Source organism: Carcharodon carcharias, chromosome 7 (assembly GCF_017639515.1).
Source record: "Carcharodon carcharias isolate sCarCar2 chromosome 7, sCarCar2.pri, whole genome shotgun sequence".
NCBI lineage: Eukaryota > Metazoa > Chordata > Chondrichthyes > Lamniformes > Lamnidae > Carcharodon > Carcharodon carcharias.
In genome coordinates, this window is record NC_054473.1 from 80419633 (window position 1) to 80441606 (window position 21974).

The 21974-nt window shown below is 42.3% G+C and overlaps 1 protein-coding gene across 1 annotated transcript in view; it reads right to left on the minus strand.

Moving 5' to 3' along the window:
- Positions 1-21974, minus strand: part of dock3 (dedicator of cytokinesis 3) — a 1401685-nt gene that overhangs the window by 419019 nt on the left and 960692 nt on the right. Inside the window, 1 exon segment of the mRNA XM_041191502.1 lies at positions 11601-11726. Coding sequence (XP_041047436.1) covers positions 11601-11726 — 126 coding nt within the window.

Here is a 21974-nt window from a genome sequence, read left to right on the forward strand (position 1 = left end):
TCCCTGTGGTACACCACTGGACACTGGCTTCCAGTCACTAAAGCATCCTTCTGTCATCACCCTCTGTCTCCTACAACTAAGCCAATTTTGAATTCACCTTATCAAATTACCCTGTATCCCATGTGCATTTGCCTTCTTTATAAGTCTCCCATGTGGGACCTTGTCAAAGGTTTTGCTGAAATCCATATCAACTACATCAACAGCACTATCTTCATCTACACACCGCCTCAAAAAAATCAATCAAATTTGTTAGGCATGACCTTCCTCTGACAAAGCCATGCTGACTATCCCTGATCAAACCTTGCCTCTTTAGTGGAGATAGATTCTCTCCTTCAGAATTTTCTCCAATAGCTTCCCTACCAATGATGTGAGACTCACTGGCCTGTAGTTCCCTGGCTTATCTCTACAACCCTTCTTAAATAGCAGGACCACATTAGCTGTTCTCCAGTCCTCTGGCACCACCCCCGTGGCCAGAGAGGAATTAAAAATTTGGGTCAGAGCCCCTGCCATCTCCTCCCTTGCCTCCCTCAGCAGTCAGGGACACAAATCATCCGGACCTGGAGATTTGTCCACTTTTAAGCCTGCCAACACTTCTAATACCTTGTCACTCCCTACATCAATTTGCTCAAGAACCTCACAGTCTCTCTCCTCGAGATTGATACCTTCATCCTCATTTTCTTGGGTGAAGACAGATGTGAAGTATTCGTTCAACACTCTACCGATGTCCTGTAGCTCCACCCATAGATTGCCCCCTTGGTCCCTAATGGGCCCTACTCTTTCCCTGATTATCCTCTTTCCATTGATATACTTACAGAATATCTTGGGATTTTCCCTACTTTTACCAGCCAGAGCTTTCTCATATCCCCTCTTTGCTCTCCTTGTTGCTTTCTTAAGCTCCTCCCTGCACTTTCTGTACTCTACTAATGCCTCTGCTGATTTGCTTCCCTTATACCTGCTAAAAGCCTCTCTTTCCCTTCTCATCGTATCCTGAATATCTCTGATCATCTATAGTTCTCTGTGCTTGTTACTCCTTCCTATCACCCTAAAGGGAATATGTTGAGCCTGTACCCACATTTCTGTTTTGAACACCCCCCACTGCTCCTCTGTAGATTTCCCCACAAGTAGCTGTTCTCAGTTTGCCTGGGCCAGATCCTGCCTTATTTTACTAAAATCCACTCTCCCCAATCCAAAACATTTTTTTGCAACTTGTCTATTTCTTTGTCCATAACAAGCTTAAATCGTACCATGTTGTGGTCGCTATCACTAAAGTGCTCTCCCACCGCCTCAGCCACCTGTCCGGCTTCATTCCCCAGAATTAGGTCCAGCATTGCGCCGTCCCTTGTTGGACCCTCTACATATTGACCTAAAAAGTTCTCCTGTACACATTTCAAGAAATCCACTCCATCCAAGCACTATGTCTATCCCAATTAATGTTGGGAAAGTTGAAATCACCTAATATAATTACCCTATTGTTATTGTTTTTACACACCTCCGCAAATTGTGCACATATTTGCTTCTCAATTTCCTGCTGACTATCTGGGGGTCTATAAATAAACACCTAACAATGTGGCTGCCCCTTTTTTATTCCTAAACTCTACCCACAAAGCTTAATTCGATGCCCCCTCCAAGATATCATCTCTCCTTACTGCAGTAACTGACTCCTTAACTAATAATGCAATGCCCCCTCCTCTTTTACTCCCTCCAGTCTCGCCTGAAGATTCTATATCCCGGAATGTTGAGCTGCCAATCTTGCCCCTCCCTCAACCATGTATCTGTGATGGCTACTATATCACAATTCCACGTGTCAATCTTCACCCTTAACTCATTCGTTTTACCTGTAATACTCCTTGCATTAAAGTAGAGGCCATCCAGCCTTGCCTTACTCCTTTGAAAATTAATGCAACTGTACTCCCTCTGATTTGATTGTTTTACTGTATTATGATGTGTCCCTATTCTGCTCACATTCTGTGTCCCCCTCCCCCTGCCTAATTTGTTTAAACTCCTCCCAATAACACTAGCAAACCTGCCCGCAAGGATGTTAGTCCCACTCTGGTTCAGAGGTAGTCCGTCCTGCTTGTACAAGTCCCACATACACCAGAAATGGTCCCAGTGATCCAGGAATTTAAAACCCTCCCTCCTGCACCAACTCTTAAACCACGTATTCATCTGCGCTATTCTCCTATTTCGCAAGCACGTGGCACTGGGAGTAATCCAGAGATTACAACCCGAGAGGTCTTGATTTTTAGTCTACTGCCTAACTCCCTGAATTCTTGATGCAAGACCTCATCCCTTTTTATACCTATGTCATTGGTACCAACATGTACCATGACCTCTGCCTTAGCACCCTCCCCTTTCAGGATGCCCAGTGACATCAAATTGGCTGCTGCTTTTCTCTACAAAAAAGCAACTTGATTTCAAGAGCAATTCATTGGCTGTGAAGCGATATGGGATGTCCCAAGGATGTGAAAAGTACCATATAAATAAATTCCAGTTTCACCTCCTCAAGAATTAACTTGTTGGTTTCATGGTCTCAGAGAACTGTGTTAGATGTAACCATCTTGTCGGCAGGGCAAATCTGGCTTTTAAGGAAGAGCTAGAGGCTAACCAATTTGAACACCAAACCTCAATCAAGGTTAGTATTCTTCTGCCCGCCCTAGAATTTGAAGATTTTTACTTTACAGTACTTTGAAGCACATGCTTGAGCATCAGGCCCTGTCAACAGGGAGGGTTTTAATCAAGTGTAGGAAAATGGTTTGTGGATTCAGTGCTTTCTCTCACACATACACCTAAGGAGCTGGAAGTAATGATCTGTACTGGATTAGCCCATCAACCAACTGCACTGATCACTTGCGCTGGACAGAACTTCTTTAGTTGGGCTGTTTGTGTTTCTTGAATAAATTCCAAACCAGAAAGGAACTTCAAGAATTTTTCCAAAAGCGACAGCAACATTGTCGTTGAGGCATGAAGTAAAACAGTTAGGGAATAATCCTACCCCTATGGTTATTAAAAAGCATGGAATCAAAGGATGATCACATATACCTCAGGGAGTCAGTTAACGGCTGTCAGGCCATTAATTGGTTTGAGGCCCTCTTCTTGAGGAAGTCCCGCTTCTGAGAACTGTTGAGCAATCAAATGCCAGCTCTCTTGTCTCAGCAGCATCACCAGGAATGGTGGCCACTGTTGGGTCAGGGGACAATCCCAAAAGGGGGCATGCAGCAATGGAACTGGACTTGAAGGTAAATGCACAGTCTTGCCGGGACCAGGCTTTGAAGCCTGGTGAGGGGGGTGGATGGGTGAAGGGAAACCTGGGGTGGGATGATTACCGGGGGTGGGGGTGTCTTCTGATGGGCACAGGGATTGAAAAGGAGGCATGCAAGCCTTGTCCGGCCATCACTTTCCAGGTTTCCCTTGGCATCGGCCTTCCCTTCCCTGGGTGAAATCCCAGTGGTGGTGGGAGGAGGCCCTCAAGTGGCCATTAATTGTCCATATGGTGGGTAGGGCACAGCACCACTGCCATAGCCCCAATTTTATTGGCGCCCCACCTGCCAGCCCATCCCTGGGGGCCATAGAATTCCAGCCTTTACTTGAAGAAGGATATACTTACTACAAGGGGAGTGCAATGTAGGTTTCCTGAACTGATGCCTGGGATGAGAGAATTGTGTTCCAAAGAGACACTGAGTAAATTAGGCTTACATCCTCTGGAGTTAAGAATAATGAGAGATAATCTAATTGGAACATATAAAATTCTTAAAGGGATTGACAGGGTAGATGCTGAAAGGATGCTTCCCCTAATTGGGGACTCTGGGGAGTCTAGAACTAAGGGTCACAGACTCTGAATAGGGAGTCAACCACTTAGGATTGAAATGAGGAGAAATTTCTTCACTCAGTTGTTGAATATATTCAAGTCAGAGATCAATAGATTTTTTGGATACTGAAGAGAAGAGGATAGCATGGGAAGATGGAGTTGCAGTGGGAGAGCTATGATCTTTTGAATGGCAGACTAGGTGCGAAGAACTGTGTGGCCTATTCCTGTTCCTACTTCTTATGTTCTCATGTAATAACTGTAATGCTATGTTGACTCCGGTATAATAACTGGAAGAGTGCAGCACTGATTGCAACTTATCTTACAGTTCTCTAGTTCTGTAGGAAACTGATGGGAGTTTGGTGTGCAGGGTGAATAATCTCAACTGTGAGAGAGAGGCAGGATTTTTAAATTGATCTCATTCTGCCTGATGCATGAAGTGTCACTGCATCACCATTGGCATGTGGAGAGTCAGCATTGAGCATAGCATAATGTATGAGCTTGTAGTGGAAAACTTTCTGAATGTGAATTTCTATTTCCTGCATCCATCAATGCCCAAACCGTGTATTTGGATTTTTACTCTCAGTATTTTCCCCCAGTTCAGCATAACTGGAGAATTGAGAGTGAATCCTATTTACTCTACAAACCTACTGTTATCTCCCAATGTGTATGTATATGTCATGTGATGCACGGATTGAGCAGAGAACATATGCTACTGTGCTCTGGTTTACTGGAATATATCATGTAAAATACGTAGGGCAGAATTTTATGGCTCAGCCCGCCAAAGTCAATGGGCTTTTGAGTGGCTCTCCGCATTTTACAGCCCCGCCCTTGCTGTGATGGGGCGGTAAAATTCCGCCCGAACACTTTCCCTTCTTGGTAGATGTAAAATAATACACTTTTCCAGACCAAGGTACAAGCTATAAACCACCAGATGAGTATATTTAACATTAAACAGATAAATGAACAGTGTTCAGTACAAACTGTATATTAACCGTAAATATATAATTTGTTATTTTTTAAAAAATGTCAAAACAGCAATTGTTATTACTCGTTCCTGAAATGTAAGTGTCACTGGCAAGGCCAGCAATTTGTTGCCCATTCCTAAGTGCCCTTGAGAAGGTAGAGGTGAGCTGACTCCTTGAACTCCTGCGGTCCATGTGGTGTAGGTACCCCATGGTGCTGTGGGGAGGAGCTTCCAGTTTTTTGACCCAGCAACAGTGAAGGATGACAATATAGTTCCAAGAGATGGTCATTGCCTGGCACCTGTGTAGCGCGACTGTTATTTTCCACTTATGAACCCAAGCTTGAATGTTGTCTAGGTCTTGCTGCATGCAGACACAGATTCCTGCATGAATCTTGAACATCAAATTGATTCTAAACAATTGTTGCTTATGTGTTGAGTGCACTGAGCAGTCTCATTAGTCATGTAGCTTAAATGAGCTGAGTTCAGGGAGCCAAATATAAACTTACAACTATGTAGCTCCTGTTCATGAAAGAATCAAAGCTGACTGAAATATTCAATTCAGATACAACTGCCAATCAATCCTATCATTTAGGAAGATGTCCAGAATGTCAATTACAATACTGTCATTGCATGGTTTACTTCCTGAGAGATTAATTGAACTGTGACTGCAAAAAAATACTTATCCAGACAGCCATCAGGGATGCTACTGGACAGAATGACACTAATTGTTCTGCACAACGGGCAATAACACATTTAACTATCTTTTATTCTACAGGAAGAAGTGATAGATGTATATTGATGCATTTGGATAGCCAGGGCATAATGGATATTCTCTCGTGCTTGATTTTATTTTAAGCCTGCTTCATTTCTGTCACACCTGTTTCAAAAAAAAGTATCAGGCTATATCGGGAAGACAGATCATTGGCAGATGAAATAAAAATTTCAGGATGAAGAATTACTGGGACAAAGGAAAAAATGACAATCTTCAACAAAGAACCTTTCTCATACTCAAAAAATATAAACATAATTTCAAAACTAGGAAAGGCTTTGAAAGTGTAACAAGTGAAACACAGGTTCCAATCTCTTGACAGATTGGTAACAGATTGTGAACAAGAAGGCATTCTTAAGATTGTCACAAGAAGAATGAAGAAGGAAGTTAGAAAATATTTTTTATGGAGAGTTATTTGAACAGGGGATACTTTATAACAAGCTGCTACTTAGGCAGAGACAACACAATTGGTTAAAAAGGAACTGGATTCAACTTTCACTTAGTCAGGGGAGGCGATGGCGTAGTGGTATTGTCGCTGGACCAGTAACTTAGAGACCCAGGGTAAGATTGAATTCGATAAAAATCTGGAATTAAAAGTCTAATGTTGACCATGAAACCATTGTCGAATGTTGTAAAAACCCATCTGGTTCACTAATGTCCTTCAGGGAAGGAAACTTGCTGCCTTTACCTGGTCTGGCCTACATGTGACTCCAGACCGACAGCAATGTGGGTGACTCTGAAAAGGCCTAGCAAGCCACTCAGTTGTATCAAACTGCTACAAAGCCTCAGTAAAGGAATGAAATCGGACAGACCACCCGGCATCGACTTAGGCCCGGAAACGACAACAGCAAACTCAGCCCTGTCGGCCCTGCAAGTCCTCCTTACTAACATCTGATGGCTATTGCCAAAATTGGGAGAGCTGTCTCATAGACTAGTCAAGCAACAGCTTGACGTAGTCATCCTTATGGAATCGTATCTTAAGATAACGTCCCAGACATCACCATCACCATCCCACCGTCAGGACAGACCCAGGAGAGGTGGCGGCACAGCGGTATACAGTCGAGAGGGAGTTGCCCTGGGAGCCCTTAATGTCAACTCCATCAGGTCAAACATGGACAAGGAAACCTCCAGTTGATTACCACATACTGCTGTCCCTCAGCTGATGAATCAGTGCTCCCCATGTGCAACACCACTCAGAGGAAGCACTGAGGGCGGCAAGGGTGCAGAACATATTCTGGGTGGGGAACTTCAATGACCATCACCAAGAGTGGCTTGGTAGCTCCAATACTGACCGAGCCGGCTGAGTCCTAAAATATATAGCTGCTAAACTGGGTCTACGACAGGTGGTGAGGGAACCAACAAGAAGGCAAAACATACTTGACCTCATCTTCACCAATCTGCCTGTCTCAGATGCATCTGTCCATGACAGTATCAGACAGGAGGACCACTGCATAGTCATTGTGGAGAAAAGTCCTGCCTTCACATTGAGGATACCCTCCATTGTGTTGTGTGGCACAACCACCATACTAAATGAGAGAGATTTCGAACAGACCTAGCAACTCAAGACTTGGCATCCATGAGGCGCTGTGGGCCATCAGCAGCACTGAATTGTATTCAAACAAAATCTGTAACCTCATGGCCTGGCATATCTCCCACTCTACCACTACCATCAAGCCAGGGGATCGACCCTGATTCAATGAAGAGTGCAGGAGGGCATACAAGGGCAGCACCAGGCGTACCTAAAAATGGGATGTCAACCTGGTGAAGCTATAACACAAGACTATTTGCGTGTCAAACAGCATAAGCAGCAAGTGATAGACAGAGCTAAGTAATCCCACAACCAACGGATCAGATCTAAGCTCTGCTGTCCTGCCGCATCCAGTCGTGAATGTGGTGGAAAATTAAACAACTCACTGGAGGAGGAGGCTCCACAAAAATCCCCATCCTCAATGATTGAGGAGCCCAGCACATCAGTGCAAAAGATAAGGCTGAAGCATTTTCTACAATCTTCAGCCAGGAATGCCAAGTAGATGATCCATCTCGGACTCCTCCGGAGGTCCCCAGCATCACAGATACCAGACTTCAGCCAATTCCATTCACTCCATTTGATGTCAAGGAATGGCTGAAGGCACTGGATAGTGCAAAGGCTATGAGCCCTGACAATATTCTGGCAATAATACTGAAGACTTGTGCTCCAGAAGTTTCCACGCTCCTAGCTGGCCAAGCTGTTCCAGTACAGCTACAACACTGGAATCTACCCAGCAATGTGGAAAATTGCCCAGGTATGTCTTGTACACAAAAAGTAGGACAAATCCAACCCGGCTAATTACCGCACCATCAGTCTACTCTCGATCATCAGTAAAGTAATGGAAGGGGTCATCAACAGTGCTATCAAGTGGCACTTGCTTAGTAATAACCTGCTCACTGATGCCCAGTTTGGATTCCGCCAGGGTCACTCAGTTTCTGACCTCATTACAGCCTTGGTTCAAACATGGACAAAAGAAGTGAACTCTAGAAGTGAGATGAAAGTGACTGCCCTTGACATCAAGGCAGCATATGACCGAGTGCGACATCAAGGAGCCCTAGCGAAACTGGAGTCAATGGGAATTAGGGGAAAACCACTTCACTGGTTGGAGTCACACATGGCACAAAGGAAGATGGTTGTGGTTGTTGGAGGTCAGTTATCTCAGTTCCAGGACATCACTGCAGGGGTAGTATCCTCGGCCCAATCATCTTCAGCTGCTTCATCAATGATCTTCCTTCCATCGTAAGGTCAGAAATGGGGATTCTCACTGATAACTGCACAATGTTCAGCACCATTCGTGACTCCTCAGATACTGAAGCAGTCCATATCCAAATGCAGTAAGGCCTGGACAATATCTAGGCTTGGGCTGACAAGTGGCAAGTAACATTGACGCCACACAAGTGTCAGGCAATGACCATCACCAACAAGAGAGAATCTAATCATCACCCCTTGACATTCAATAACATTACTATCACTGAATCCCCCATTGTCAACATCTTGGGGGTTACCATTGACCAGAAGCTGAACTGGACTAGCCATATAAATACTGTGGCTACAAGAGCAGGTCAGAGGCTAGGAATCCTGCAGCGAATATCTCACCTCCTGACTCCCCAAAGCCTGTCCAACATCTACAAGGCACAAGTCAGGAGTGTGATGGAATACTCCCCATTTGCCTGGATGAGAGCAGCTCCCACAACACTCAAGAAGCTTGACATCATCCAGGACAAAACAGCTCGCTTGATTGGCGCCACATCCACAGACATTCACTCCCTCCACCACCGACCCACAGTAGCAGCAGCATGTACCATCTACAAGATGCACTGCAGGAATTCACCTTGGCTCCTTAGAGAGCACCTTTCAAACCCACGACCACTACCATCTAGGACAAGGGCAGCAAACAGATGGGAACACTACCACCTGGAAGTTCCCCTCCAAGCCACTCACCATCCTGACTTGGAAATATATCGCCATTCCTTCACTGTTGCTGGGTCAAAATACTGGAACTCCCTTCCTAACAGCACTGTGGGTGTACCCACACCACATGGACTGCAGTGGTTCAAAAAGGCAGCTCACCACCACCTTGTTCAAGGGCAATTAAAGATGGGCAATAAATGCTGGCCCAGCCAGCAAAGCCCACATTTCATGAATGAATTAAAAAAAGTTGAATTTTGTCACATTTCCAATTTTGCTGGAAATTCTGATCACAGGAACTTTTATGAATGTATTTATACTGCTGCAACATATAATGATCAGAGCGTTCCGGTCCTAAATTATGAACTCTTTCATAAATTGAGATGTAACATTAATTTCTTTGTGCCTAAATGACTTGTCATGGGTAAATCCCCTAACCTAAGGAAAGAAACAAATCAAAAACAAGGGAGCAAGCACTCTATTCATCTACTGACAGATCATAACAAACTAAAATGATGACAGTCTAGCAAAAGGTTTCAGTTTTTCATGACTGATTTCCTCTCAATATTTGGGGGTAATAATGTTGCAGTGAACATACTGCTGGCTAAGACCATGTACTGATGCTTGACTTTGAACTCACTGCATTATCTCTGCCTTCAGGTTGTAAGCCTACTTCAGAACAGATTGTCTTTTCCAGTAGATGAACTAAATGATCATTTTTTGAAAGTCTACATGCAGGCACATATCCAGCTAAAAAAAATTACTTATCCAGACAACCATCAGGGATTCTACTGGACAGAATGACACTAATTGTTCTGCACAACAGGCAATAACATATTTAACTACCTTTTTTCCTACAAGAAGAAATGACAGATGTATATTGATGTATTTGGCTCACCAGAGCATAATGGATATTCCAGTTTTTTTTTAGTTCTATCAGAGTGACCTCCATGCTCTGCTCCCCTGTGTTTATATCATCATATATCTTGTAGGCCCCTTGCAGATCTATTTGTGAGTCAAAGGCCAATGTTTCTGCATATTTGAGGGTTGGATCTATATCTAACAGAATAAAATAAACCTGCCAGAACAATAAGTCATCCTTTAATGGAAACGCAGCAAGCATTACAGTATATTTTATAATAGACATATGAATAGAAGGTGAGAATAGATCATCACTTCCACAAGCACACCCTTGTACATCATCCTGCCCAGTCAGCAAAGACTGCTTGGCTTTTTGCCTTCCTGAGGAAGGCAAAAAGCCAAGCTAGCCCAACCCCATTGGACACAAAGGCAAACTATACAGTACTGCTATTTACATCATGATGCTATTTTGTGTCATAATACATAACTGATGCACAATACCAGCTCCCCACATTTGGCAGGCTAGAAGAGGAAGCAGTTAATCTGACGGTTGATTATAAGACCCATGGGATCCTGCTGGCTACAAAAAATCAACTGAGTGTTGACTGGGCTGTGTGGAGGTTGACTCAGGAATATTAACAAATCTTACTCACTGCAACTCTCTACCACTCTTTCTCTACCTTTACAAGTCTTCTGAGAATTTATCTTTGACCAAGCCTTTAGTCGCCATTCCAAAACTCTCTTTTCCTGGTTCAATGCCTGCTTCATTATGGTTATTTTCAAACTGTTGTGGGATACTTCTTTGCTGTTACAGGTATTATATAACTGCAAATTGTAACGTATCTGCAGGCAATTGCTCTCAAAAAGTAAAATAGCTTCAAGTAATCAATATATGGATGGCAATTAAGCTCTTTATGAAGTCAAGCATTAGTCCCCACTCCTCCATGAAATGCTTAGCAAGGAAATTCAATTTCCACAGTATTAGCATGTATTAATTTCTTTCAATAGGAATGCCATTCAATTCAATTATACTAAGTACGTTGCACAATGCAATTATCTTCATCCTATATTCTCTAAGAAAGATCAAATCCAATTCTATATTTCATTCTATGTTGGGTAGGACAGGGTTATTCATCATCTTAAGGATCAGCTCAATAGAAACAAGATCGGAAGTTAATTATGGATGAGGAACACCATTAAATCCATCTTTAACTCAATCATCCAGCCAGATCCTAATATCCCTCCTTGTAGCATCCAAATGTTTCTTAATTTCAGGGTTTTGGTCTCTACTGCTCTATCTGGAAGTCTATTCCATGTTGCTCACTGAATGTATGACGAAGAATTCCCTCATATCAATCGCAAATTTACCAATACCAGTTTAAACCCGTTTCTCCCTTGTTCTATATTTGCAGTTCAATTTAAAAATAATGTTCCAGTTAATTTTTCTGCACCTCCAGAAAGCTCTCAGACATCTCCTTTCAAGTCTCTCCACTCTTCCTTTGCAACTGTGACCCCTGACACCAGGGTCAGCCTCATGTCGCTTACCATCTTAAAGATTTGAAAAATGTCTTTCAGTGGAGATTTGGCTTTGTGAATTGGTGCTCACCTATTCTGAACCTTTTCTAATCTCTAGATATAAAGTGAAAATGTTTGGGACAAGATGAAAATCCTTCGCACCTTAGTTCTCATTGATTTTTTTTTAACATAAAGGATTGAGCTCCACTCCTCTATCATGCTTCCTCAGTAACTACAGGCCAAAGCCTACCTGGCATGATGACATCAGGGAAGCCCAGTTTGCGAGTGATGGCCGCACCCCGGTTAAAGATTATGGGATTTTCTCTGCGAATGTGCTCCATGTCACCGCGAAGAAGCTGCACAGAGATGATCATTCCTGTAAAATGAGACACCACACAACATTCAAACATTAGCTGGATTGAGGTTCATCTCCTGATACTTCAGGTTATTTTTGTGGATCTTGGTAGTAACCTTAGGTATAACTTCCCCCACTATCTATTATTATGTAGTGAACCTACAGCAGTTGACAGAACATTGCAACTTCAGGAACATGTTAAATGATATGCTGCAGGACCGATTCATTTGTGGAATTCAGAATGACACCATATAGTGCCGTTTACTCGCCAAGGTTGACATCGACTTTAAGCAGGTGCTCGGAATCTCCCTCGCCATGGAAAGCACTGCAAAACACTTGCAAGCTTTGCAACATATACAACATGGTGCCGTTCTTCATGTGGGGCGGGAGCCTACTGCCAAGTGCGGCGCAAAAACCAGACCCACAGCATCGAAACGAGATGCAATGTCTGCTGCCAGAAACATGAAAAGGCCTGGTAGAAAAACTTCAGCAGTGACTCCAAGAGTGAGTTGTTATAGATGCAGAGGTGACCACGGATCGGACAGCTGTAAATTCAAGGAGGCAGAATGCCATTGCTGCCATAAGAAAGGTCACATAGTAAGGCAATGTAAGGCAAAATTGAAACAGCCCGTAAAGCAGCAAACCAACATGACTGAAGTAAAGAATACATCAGAATCTGAAGCTGCTGACATCGACATTTATTCCCTGTATAATGTAATGACTGTAAAACCAAACTGCATTGACTGAGTGCACTAGATACAGCAAAGGCCAAGGGCTCTGATAAGATCCCAGCAAAGACTTGTGTCTTAATCAAGATCACGTCTTGAATCAATGTGAGAATGGATGTTATTTTTTTAAATATTTTGGGGAATATTGTGTTATTCTGTGAAGAAGGCTGTGTGTCTGTGTGCGTAAATGATTTAATTAAGCTGGGGGAAAGTTGCTAGAAGACAGATTGTCTGGGGGGTGGTTTAAAACATTAACAGATAGAAGCTTCATGACCCTTCAGCAGAACTAGTTCTGTTGAAGGGTCATGAGGACTCAAAACGTCAACTCTTTTCTTCTCCACCGATGCTGCCAGACCTGCTGAGTTTTTCCAGGTAATTCTGTTTTTGTTTTGGATTTCCAGCATCCGCAGTTTTTTGTTTTTAACGGATAGAAGCATTATGTTTGAGGTACAAGTGAATTGGTTGGATCTAACATTTGCATTTTCAGTTAAGTTGAGAGTTTGTTTGAATTCAAGGGGAAGTCAGAGAGGTCAAGAAACATGTTTGCATCTTGCAGGAGATGCATAGGTAAATAGAAGAGGGTATATTACATTTTACTGACCCGAAAGCAGAGACAAAATAGAAACATGAAATTTTTATATTTGGAAAGATTTGAATTTTAAAGAGATGTGAGAACAATGGAGCTTGAGATGAAAGGGGAGAAAAAATGTATTTTAGAGTTACTGTGGAAAGCTTGAGGTAGCTGAAGCTGGTAGCTGTTGCTGTTAGCTGTAGCTGTGGGCTATTGGCCGTGTGAGGAAGATCTCCTGGAAATGGTTCTAGGCTGGTAGAAGATGCAGTTTGAATCTGCCATCCAGTCCAAGGGTATGATGATAGGACACTTAGAAAATATCAATGGGATTAGACAAAGTCAACATGGATTTATGAAAGGGAAATCATGTTTGACAAGCCTACTATAGTTTTTTGAGGACATAACTAGCAGAATATATAAGGGAGAACCAGTGGGTGTGGTGTATTTGGATTTTCAGAAAGCTTTTGATAAAGTCCCATATAAGAGGTTAATGTGCAAACTTAAAACATATTGGATTGGGGATAATATATTGGGATGGATTGAGAATTGGTTAGCAGACAGGAAACAGAGAGTAGGAATAAATGGGTCTTTTTTGGAATGGCAGGAGGTGACTAGTGGGGTACTGCAGGGATCAGTGATTAGGACCCAGCTATTCACAATATATATCAATGATTTGGATGAGGCAACCAAATGTAATATTTCCAAGTTTGCTGACAACACAAAACTTGGTGGGAAAGTGCGTGGTGAGGAGGATAATAAGAGGCTTCAAAGCGACTTAGACAGATTGAGTAAATGGGCAAATACACGGCAGATACAGTATAATGTGAATAAGTATGAAGCTATCTATTTTGATAGGAAAAACAGAATGGCAGAGTATTATTTAAATAGTAATAGATTGGGAAATGTTGATGTACAAAGAGACCTGGGTGTCCTTGTACATCAAAGCAAGCATGCAGGTGCAACAAACAGTTAAGGAGGCAAATGGTATGTTGGTCTTCATTGCGAGAGGACTTGAGTATAGGAGCAGAGATAGCTTACTGCAGCTATACAGTGCCTTGGTGAGACCACAACTGGAGTATTGTGTGCAGTTTTAGTCTCCTTACCTAAGAAAGGATATACTTGCCATAGAGGGAGTGCAGCGAAGGTTCACCCCATACTGATTCCTGGGATGGCAGGATTGCTGTTTCAGGAGAAATTAGGCCAACCAGGCCTGTATTCACTGGAGTTTAGAAGAATGAAAGGAGATCTCATTGAAACATATAGAATGCTAACAAGGCTGGCTGGACAGACTGGATGTAGAGATGATGTTTCCTCTGGCTGGGGGTCTAGAACAAGAGGTCACAAACTCAGTATATGGGGTAGACCATTTGGGACTGACATGGGGAAAAACTTCTTCACTCAGAGGGTGGTGAACCTGTGGAATTCTCTGCCACAGAGGGCTGTGGAGGCCAAATCACTGAATATATTTAAGAAGGAAATAGATAGATTTCTAGACTATCAAGGCATCAAGGGATATAGGGAGAGAACGGGAGTATGGCATTGAGATAGAGGATCAGCCATGATCATATTGAATGGTGGAGCTGGCTCAAAGGGCCAAATGACTTACTCCTGCTTCTTTTTTCTATGTTTCTGTGTTTATGTTTCTATGTTTCAGTTAAGTCAAGAAAGTCTTGGGCTGCAACAAGCAGTCTTGTTCTGAAGTTTTGAATTTCCACAGCAGAATGGGAGAGAGTTTAAGAGGTCATGTGGCATGCCTTTATTAAAGCTACTGCAGTTTGCATTGGGGAATATTACTGGAATTTTATAGTTAAACAAGGGGTGTTGCCTGGAAGGTGTTTACTTGTGGCTCTGACCAAGCAGGGAGCCTTTTGGGGGAATGTTTTATAAGACCATTTCTGACTGTATAACTGTAATCTTGTGTGCTTAAGTTTTATTTTATTCTGGTTAATAAAACTTGTACTTTTAATTTTTTTAAATCCCAAAAGTATTACTGGATTTCTTGCTGCTGAGGCCAGTATGTTTTCTTCTCATTTTCAGAATACAAAAAAAAGGTATGGCCCATAAGCCAAGATTCCCTCTGGGATTTGGTTTTTGCAACAATTAACATCAGCTGTGGTCATAACAAATTTGGGGGCTTTTTGTGGGATTATTAAAATTCCTTGATTGGATTGGAGCTTGTGAATACAAGAGATAGAGTACGCAGAGAGTACTGAACTCAGCAGCTTTCTGTTGAGGGATTTTAAAGTGATTTAAAGTGGCTGGGCTGCAAAATGGCTTTAGCTGACTAAAACTCAGTTGAGAGAATTAGGAGATGAAGTGCAGGCAGAGATAAAAGTGGAATTTCGTAAGGCTGATATGGTTAAAGTACTCACCCCAGCATTTAAAGTTGGAGGAAGGGACACCAGAAACTAATGTGACACAGATGGAGATGGTAAGACTTCAATTGCAGATGGAGCAGCTTGTTACAGAAGGAGATAGAGAAAGGCAAAAGCTTGAATTGGAAGGGAGAGAAAAAGGGAAATAAAAAATTTGAGTTAGAAAGAAAGGACAAAATGACAAAACTTGAAAAAGAAAAGGATAGATTAAAAGAAATAGAAATTAAAAAGCTTCAATGGGTAAAAGAGGAGCAGGAAAAGGAAAAAAGATTACAAGAGATAGAAATGTGAAAGCTTGAACTTCAACTTCAGAGAGAGAAGTTAGCTACTGAGGAAAGAAAGAAGGTAAGAGATAGAGAGTTTCAGAGAGAGAAAGAAGCCAGACAGTATCAATTGTCTAAAGTGAAACTTAGAATAAAGGAAGGAAGGAGAAATGGTGGGCAGGACTTTCTGGCCCTGCCCAACACTGGGATTGTCTAGTCCTGTTGAAAGTCAATGGCCTTTTGGCTGGGCCGCCAATATTCCCACGGCGGGTCCCACCACAGCGGGGTCAGAAAATCTTGACCTGTGACTCAGGTGGTGACTTTGATTCCTTTGAAGAATTTGATTTTACTAAAAATCCTCAGTTAATGTCTAAATTTACAGAGGATGGAGTTGAAATGTATTTCATCTTATTTGAAAAGATAGCGATGAAGTTGAATTGGCCAAGAGATGCTTGGACTATAATGTTACAGAGTGTTTTGAAAGGTACAGCAATGAATGTGTATGTCGGCTTATCAGAGAAACAGTTTGCAGATTACAAGAGAGTAAAGAAGGCAATATTAAATGGTTATGAGCTTGTCCTTGAAGCTTATTAGTTGAAGTTTAGAGCTATAAGGAAGAAACTTTTGTAGAGTTTGCAAGAAAAAGATCTGGGATCAATGGCTCAGAGCGCTAAACTAGACAAGACTTTTGAAAATCTAAGAGAGATTATGATTATGGAAGAATTTAGAAATAGCATTCCAGTGAACATCAAGACATATTTAGATGAAAGACAAAGCAATAAGATCAGGGAAGCTGCTGTTTTAGCCGATATGTATAATTTTTCACACAAACAATTGAGTGTAGGAAAAGGGTCATATGGAAACCAGCAAGGAAATTGGAGATACAGAAAACTTAGTGATGGTAAAAATGTTAGTAATAAGGATCAAGCTGAAAGGCACCAGTCCATTAAATATGGAAAGGTGGAAAGTATAGTTGAAGGAAGGAATATGTTACCCATAATAAAGCTGGACATACAAGATCAAATTGTTGGAGGTTAAACGGGAGACCGATTGCAGTTATAAGAACTTAGAAGAGTTTTGTAAGTAAGAGTACTGTGGGCCCTGAGATCCAGGCACAAGATTAACCAGTGGTTTTTGCACAGGTGGAGCAGGAAGAATTAGTGGTCTCTAGAGAAGTGGGAATGTGTTCACAATTTACCCAAGGGAGTTCTGAAGGGCAGGTTATAGAGATGTGTAAAGATTTCACATGGAAAGGGAAAATTTACCCATGTTCACAGGGATAATCAGGAAAGGATGTCAAAATTTTAAGGCGCATAAGGGCTAGCCAGTCTTAAATGTTATGGGACAGTGCCATCTGTTGACTAGAAGGGCTATTGCAGGAGAGAGTAATAATTAGGAGAATTCATGAAAAAGTCATTTCATTGTATAAGGTAAATTTAAAAAATGATTTAAAAACAGGAGAGGTGATTGTTGGGGTAGTAGAGAAATTGCCCAATGCAGGGTTTCAATTTATTCTAGGGAAATGATATAGCTGGATCACAGATATTGACTATGCCTACTATAGTAGGGCAGCTTGTTGAGACACAATCAACAGAGGTTTTACAGAAAGAGCAAGCTTGGATTATTTCCAGATTGTGTGGTGACGAGCTCGCAGACGCACAAGTTTAAAGAGGAAGAGGAAGAATCTAAAAGACCAGGGGAGGATGCTAAAATTCAGTTGGCTGGATCAATCTTTGAAAAGATTACGCAGGAGAAGAAGATGAAAGAGGATGAGCCTGCAGCATTTAGTTCATTGAAGTTAGTGGAGTTACAGCAGCAGGATCCAGGCTTGAAGCAATTATATGAGACAGCTTATTCTGAAACAGAAGCAGAATACATTTCGGAGTGTTATTACATTAAGAACAATGTACTAATGAGGAAGTAGAGATTGCATCATGTTCTCAGTGATGAAAGATGGGTGAAAGTGCACCAATAGTGATACCATCTGGCTACTGGAATGAAATTTTGAAAGTGGCTCATGAAATTCTAATAGCTGGACATTTGGGAATTAGGAAAACTCAAGCTAAGATACAAAAATATTTCTATTGACCTGGATTACATAAAGATGTAATCAAATTCTGTCAAACATGTCACACATGTCATGTGATAGGAAAGCCTCAAGTAGTAATTAAGCCTGCACCTTTAATTCCAATTCCATTTGAGGAACCTTTTAACAGGGTCCTGATTGATCGTGTAGGACCCCTCCCTAAGACTAAAAGTGGAAATCAGTATTTACTGACAATCATGGATGTGTCCAGAAGATTTCCAGAAGCAATACCTTTAAGGAAAATTACAGCAAAGGTGATTGTAGATGAGTTAACCAAACTCTTTACAAGATATGGATTACCAAGAGAAATACAGTCAGATCAGAGTTTGAATTTCATGGCATAGCTGTTTAAAGAGGTAATAAGCAGCTTAGAAATAAAGCCATTTAAGCCATCAGCCTACCACCCTGAATCACAAGGTGCCTTAGAAAGGTGGCAGTGGGTTTTATATACTATGGTTAGAGCATATAGTCAAGGCTATCCACATGGTTAGGATCAAAGGATTCCATTCCTGTTGTTTGCTATTAGGGATGCCCCCAGTGAGTCAACAGGGTTCAGTCCTTTCGAGTTAATTTTTGGTCATGAAGTAAGGGGACCATTCAAATTAATTCAGGAGAAATTAGTGAGTCAAAGTTCTGAAACCACTCTCCTGGATTATGTGATGAAATTCAGAGAAAGCTTCAGTAAGGCATGTGAGCTAGCTAGGAAACATTTAACGCTATCTCAACAAGTGATGAAGGCAAATCTAGACAAAAGAGCGAAGGCTTATAGTTTTGTGGCTGGGGAAAATGTATAAGTACTGTTACCTGTGTCAGGCGAACTGTTGAAGACAACATTTAGTGGACCTTACCAGACCGAAAAAGTAAACTACGTGGTGAATATCTCAGACAGACGGAAGAGACAGCAAGTACGCCATGTAAATCTGCTCAAAAATACTTTGACAGAGAGGGTAAACAGGAGGAGATACTGGTAGTTGTAAGCAAAAAAACAGGGGTAGAAAGTGAGAATTCTGAAATTAACCTTCTGATTAAATTTGACAATGAAGAAGTACTTAAGAATCTAAATGTGGTATTAGGTTACCTTCCAGAAAATTATCAGAGTAACTTAAAAGAGCTATTGCAGTCGCAAAAAGCAATTTGTGTAAATAAATTGGGGAAATTAGATGATGTTGATGTGGGGAATTCAGATTCAATAAGGCAACACCCATATAGATTAAATCCAGAAAAATTAGCTCAAGTGTGGAAGAAAATTGAAAGTATGCTTCAAAATGACATCATAGAGCCCAGTCACAGTGATTGGAGTTCACCCATTGTAATGTTACTGAAACTGGATCACAAAGGCTATGTATTGATTACCAAAAAGTGAACACAATAACAAAAGCAGATTCATTCCTATTCCATGATTGGAGGATTGTATTGAGGAAGTGGTACAGTCAACGTTCATCTGAAAAATTGGTGTGCTGTGAGGATATTGGCAAGTACCCTTACTGGAAAAGGCAAAAGAGATATCAGCTTTTGTGACACCGGATGGTCTACATCAATGTAAATTAATGCCCTTTGTTATGAAAAATGCACCAGCAACATTTCAGAGACTAACAAACAAAATGGTTGAGGGACTGAACAACTGTGCTGTTTACATTGATGATTTAATAGTATTCAGTCAAATGTAGGAGGAACATTTACAACATTTAAAGGAACTGTTTGACTGTCTGCAGGAAGCCAATTTGGTTGTAAATTTGGCTAAAAGTGAACTTGCAAAAGCGCAAGTTACATATCTAGGTCACACTGTTGAACATGGTCAAGTGGCCCCACGAGATGCAAGTTTAAAAGCTATTGTGGAATTCCCAGTGCTTACAACATGACAGGAAGTTTTGAGATTTCTCAGCATGAGCAGATTTTATTGGAAATTTGTGTGCCAAATTTCAGTAGGGTAGTTGCTCTGCTGATTGGATTGTTAAAAAAGAACTGAAAATCCCAAAGGGTACAGGAGTGACAGAATGCATTCAACAGCTTGAAAACTGTACTATCAGCACCTGATTATACAAAGTGGTTTAAGTTGGCCATTGATGCCAGTGATATGGGTGTTGGTGCCGTACAAGATGAACTGGGAATTGAGAAGTCAGTGGGATATTTCTGTACATCAGAAGAAATATAGGCCCATAACTTCCAAGCTCACCGGTGTCGGATTTGGGGGGCTACCTCAAAGAGATGCTGGGGAATCCTTCTGGGAAGTTCCCAGGTAAGGGTTTGCATGGAAATTGCCCAGAAGTATACACTTCCTCTGGACAATTGCACTGCGCTGGGAACCAACCGAAAACGTGGTTTAAATCACAAACTTTGGGTGGTTCTGTCAGGGTTATACCAATACTTATTCAGAAAAAGTTAGAAGGATTAAAACCTCTTCTAACTTAGGAGTAGCTATTGTAAACACCTAGACCGACCCCATGGGACTGTCACACACACCTAACCCCCAACACAGGATGCCCCCCCACACTCCTGACTGCCCAAACCCTGAGCTCCAACAACTCTCACCCCCACTCACACCACCCCCACCCCCCGAGCTCCAAAACCTCCGGACACCCAACTCCCATGCACCCCCTCCAGACCTCGGATCCTGACCCCGACGACCGCCCCAGACCTTGGAACTCTCCACAAACCCCCGAACCTCAGGCTCCCCCACACAATCCCCCGGACCGCTGACTGACCTGTGGTTCTGACATCAGACCCTACCCTGCCCCGAGCTTGGAAACTCCCATTCCCCCCAGACCTCGGACCCACCCACCCCCAACCTCCGACACCTAACTAAGGCCCACCCAGCGTGACGCACAACCGGTAGCGCTCTGTGCAGGCAGGGTGGGGGGGGAGGGATAGTCAGGGCCTGCGCGCGAAAGAGCGCATAAATCTCCCTGAGGCAGCTCTTTCCTCAGGGAGATTAAGTTCATATTTAAAGTTTGAAATAATGAGAGATAAAAATCATTCAGACATGTCCCCTCATGTGACAGTGTCACATGAGCTGGGACATGTTTATGAAGTGATCAAAATTTATTTACTAATTTAATAAAACCTTCTTAAAACCGCATCCCCCTATGGAAGAGGTTTCATGAAAAACACGAAGGCTGCTTGGGCTCTTCACCTGCCCACAACCCTAAGGTTGGATGGGCAGCATTCATAACTACGTTAATTGGTTTTTAAATGGCTTTAACAGACCTCTGTTGGCTCGATGGGCGTGCAGCTGCCTCTGGTGCGTGCCAGCCGAACAAAAGATCGGAATGACCCGCGGTGACATGGGGACAGACACCCGACGTCACCGCGCATAATTTTAAGCATCAGCAAACAATTCTTCAGAGGCTGTTATATATACTGACCACAATCCTTTGAAGTTTCTGGAGATATGTCAAAACAAAAACGCCAGACTGTTTCAGTGGAGTTTATTATCGCAACCGTTCAATTTACAAATTATACATGTGACTGGACAAGAAAACATAATTGCAGATGCATTGTCAAGAGTTTCGAGTTCAAAAGAACTTGGACATTGGTAAATGGAGATTGGATTGGAATGAACTCTATTTTTACAAAAGACTCGTATATATTTTTATGGTTGATGCATGTACACCATAGTGTAATAGTATGTTTGTATAGATAAATACATTAAGGAGTAAGGACTATGAAATGGGTTGAGAAAATAAAACCATCTTTTTGAAATTATGATGGTTCTTTTTTTTACAAGGAGGGAGGTGTGAGAATAGGTATTATTTTTTAATAATTTTGGGGAATATTGTGTTATTTTGTGAAGAAGGCTGTGTGTTTGCGTGTGTGTGTGTCAGCTGGGGAAAAGTTATTAGAAGACAGATTGTCTGGGGGGGTTTAAAGCATAGGATAGGGCTCACTGACGCCATAGTTGGCCTCCAACAGTGTATACGCGAGAGGGGCGTGGGCAACTCAATCTCACTCCAGCTTCCCATCTCCTCAAGGAGTCAGCCAGGGGTCATCGGGCACCGATAGGGAGGAGGACCAGCAGCACGACACCCCGGGGCCATCCACCCAGGTGACTCCAGGTGTGTCCGGCCCATCCGAACCCCACCTTCCTGTGATCTCAGCAGCTCCAGCTCCATAGGCCGAGAAAAGTGCTACTGCCACACAGCAGGACCCCGAAAACAGGCCAGGGCCCTCCAAGTCTCAGCCCTCCAGAGGATGCCCATCAAGGCCATCACAGACAGGGCATAGCAGTCAGCAGAATGCATCCACCTCC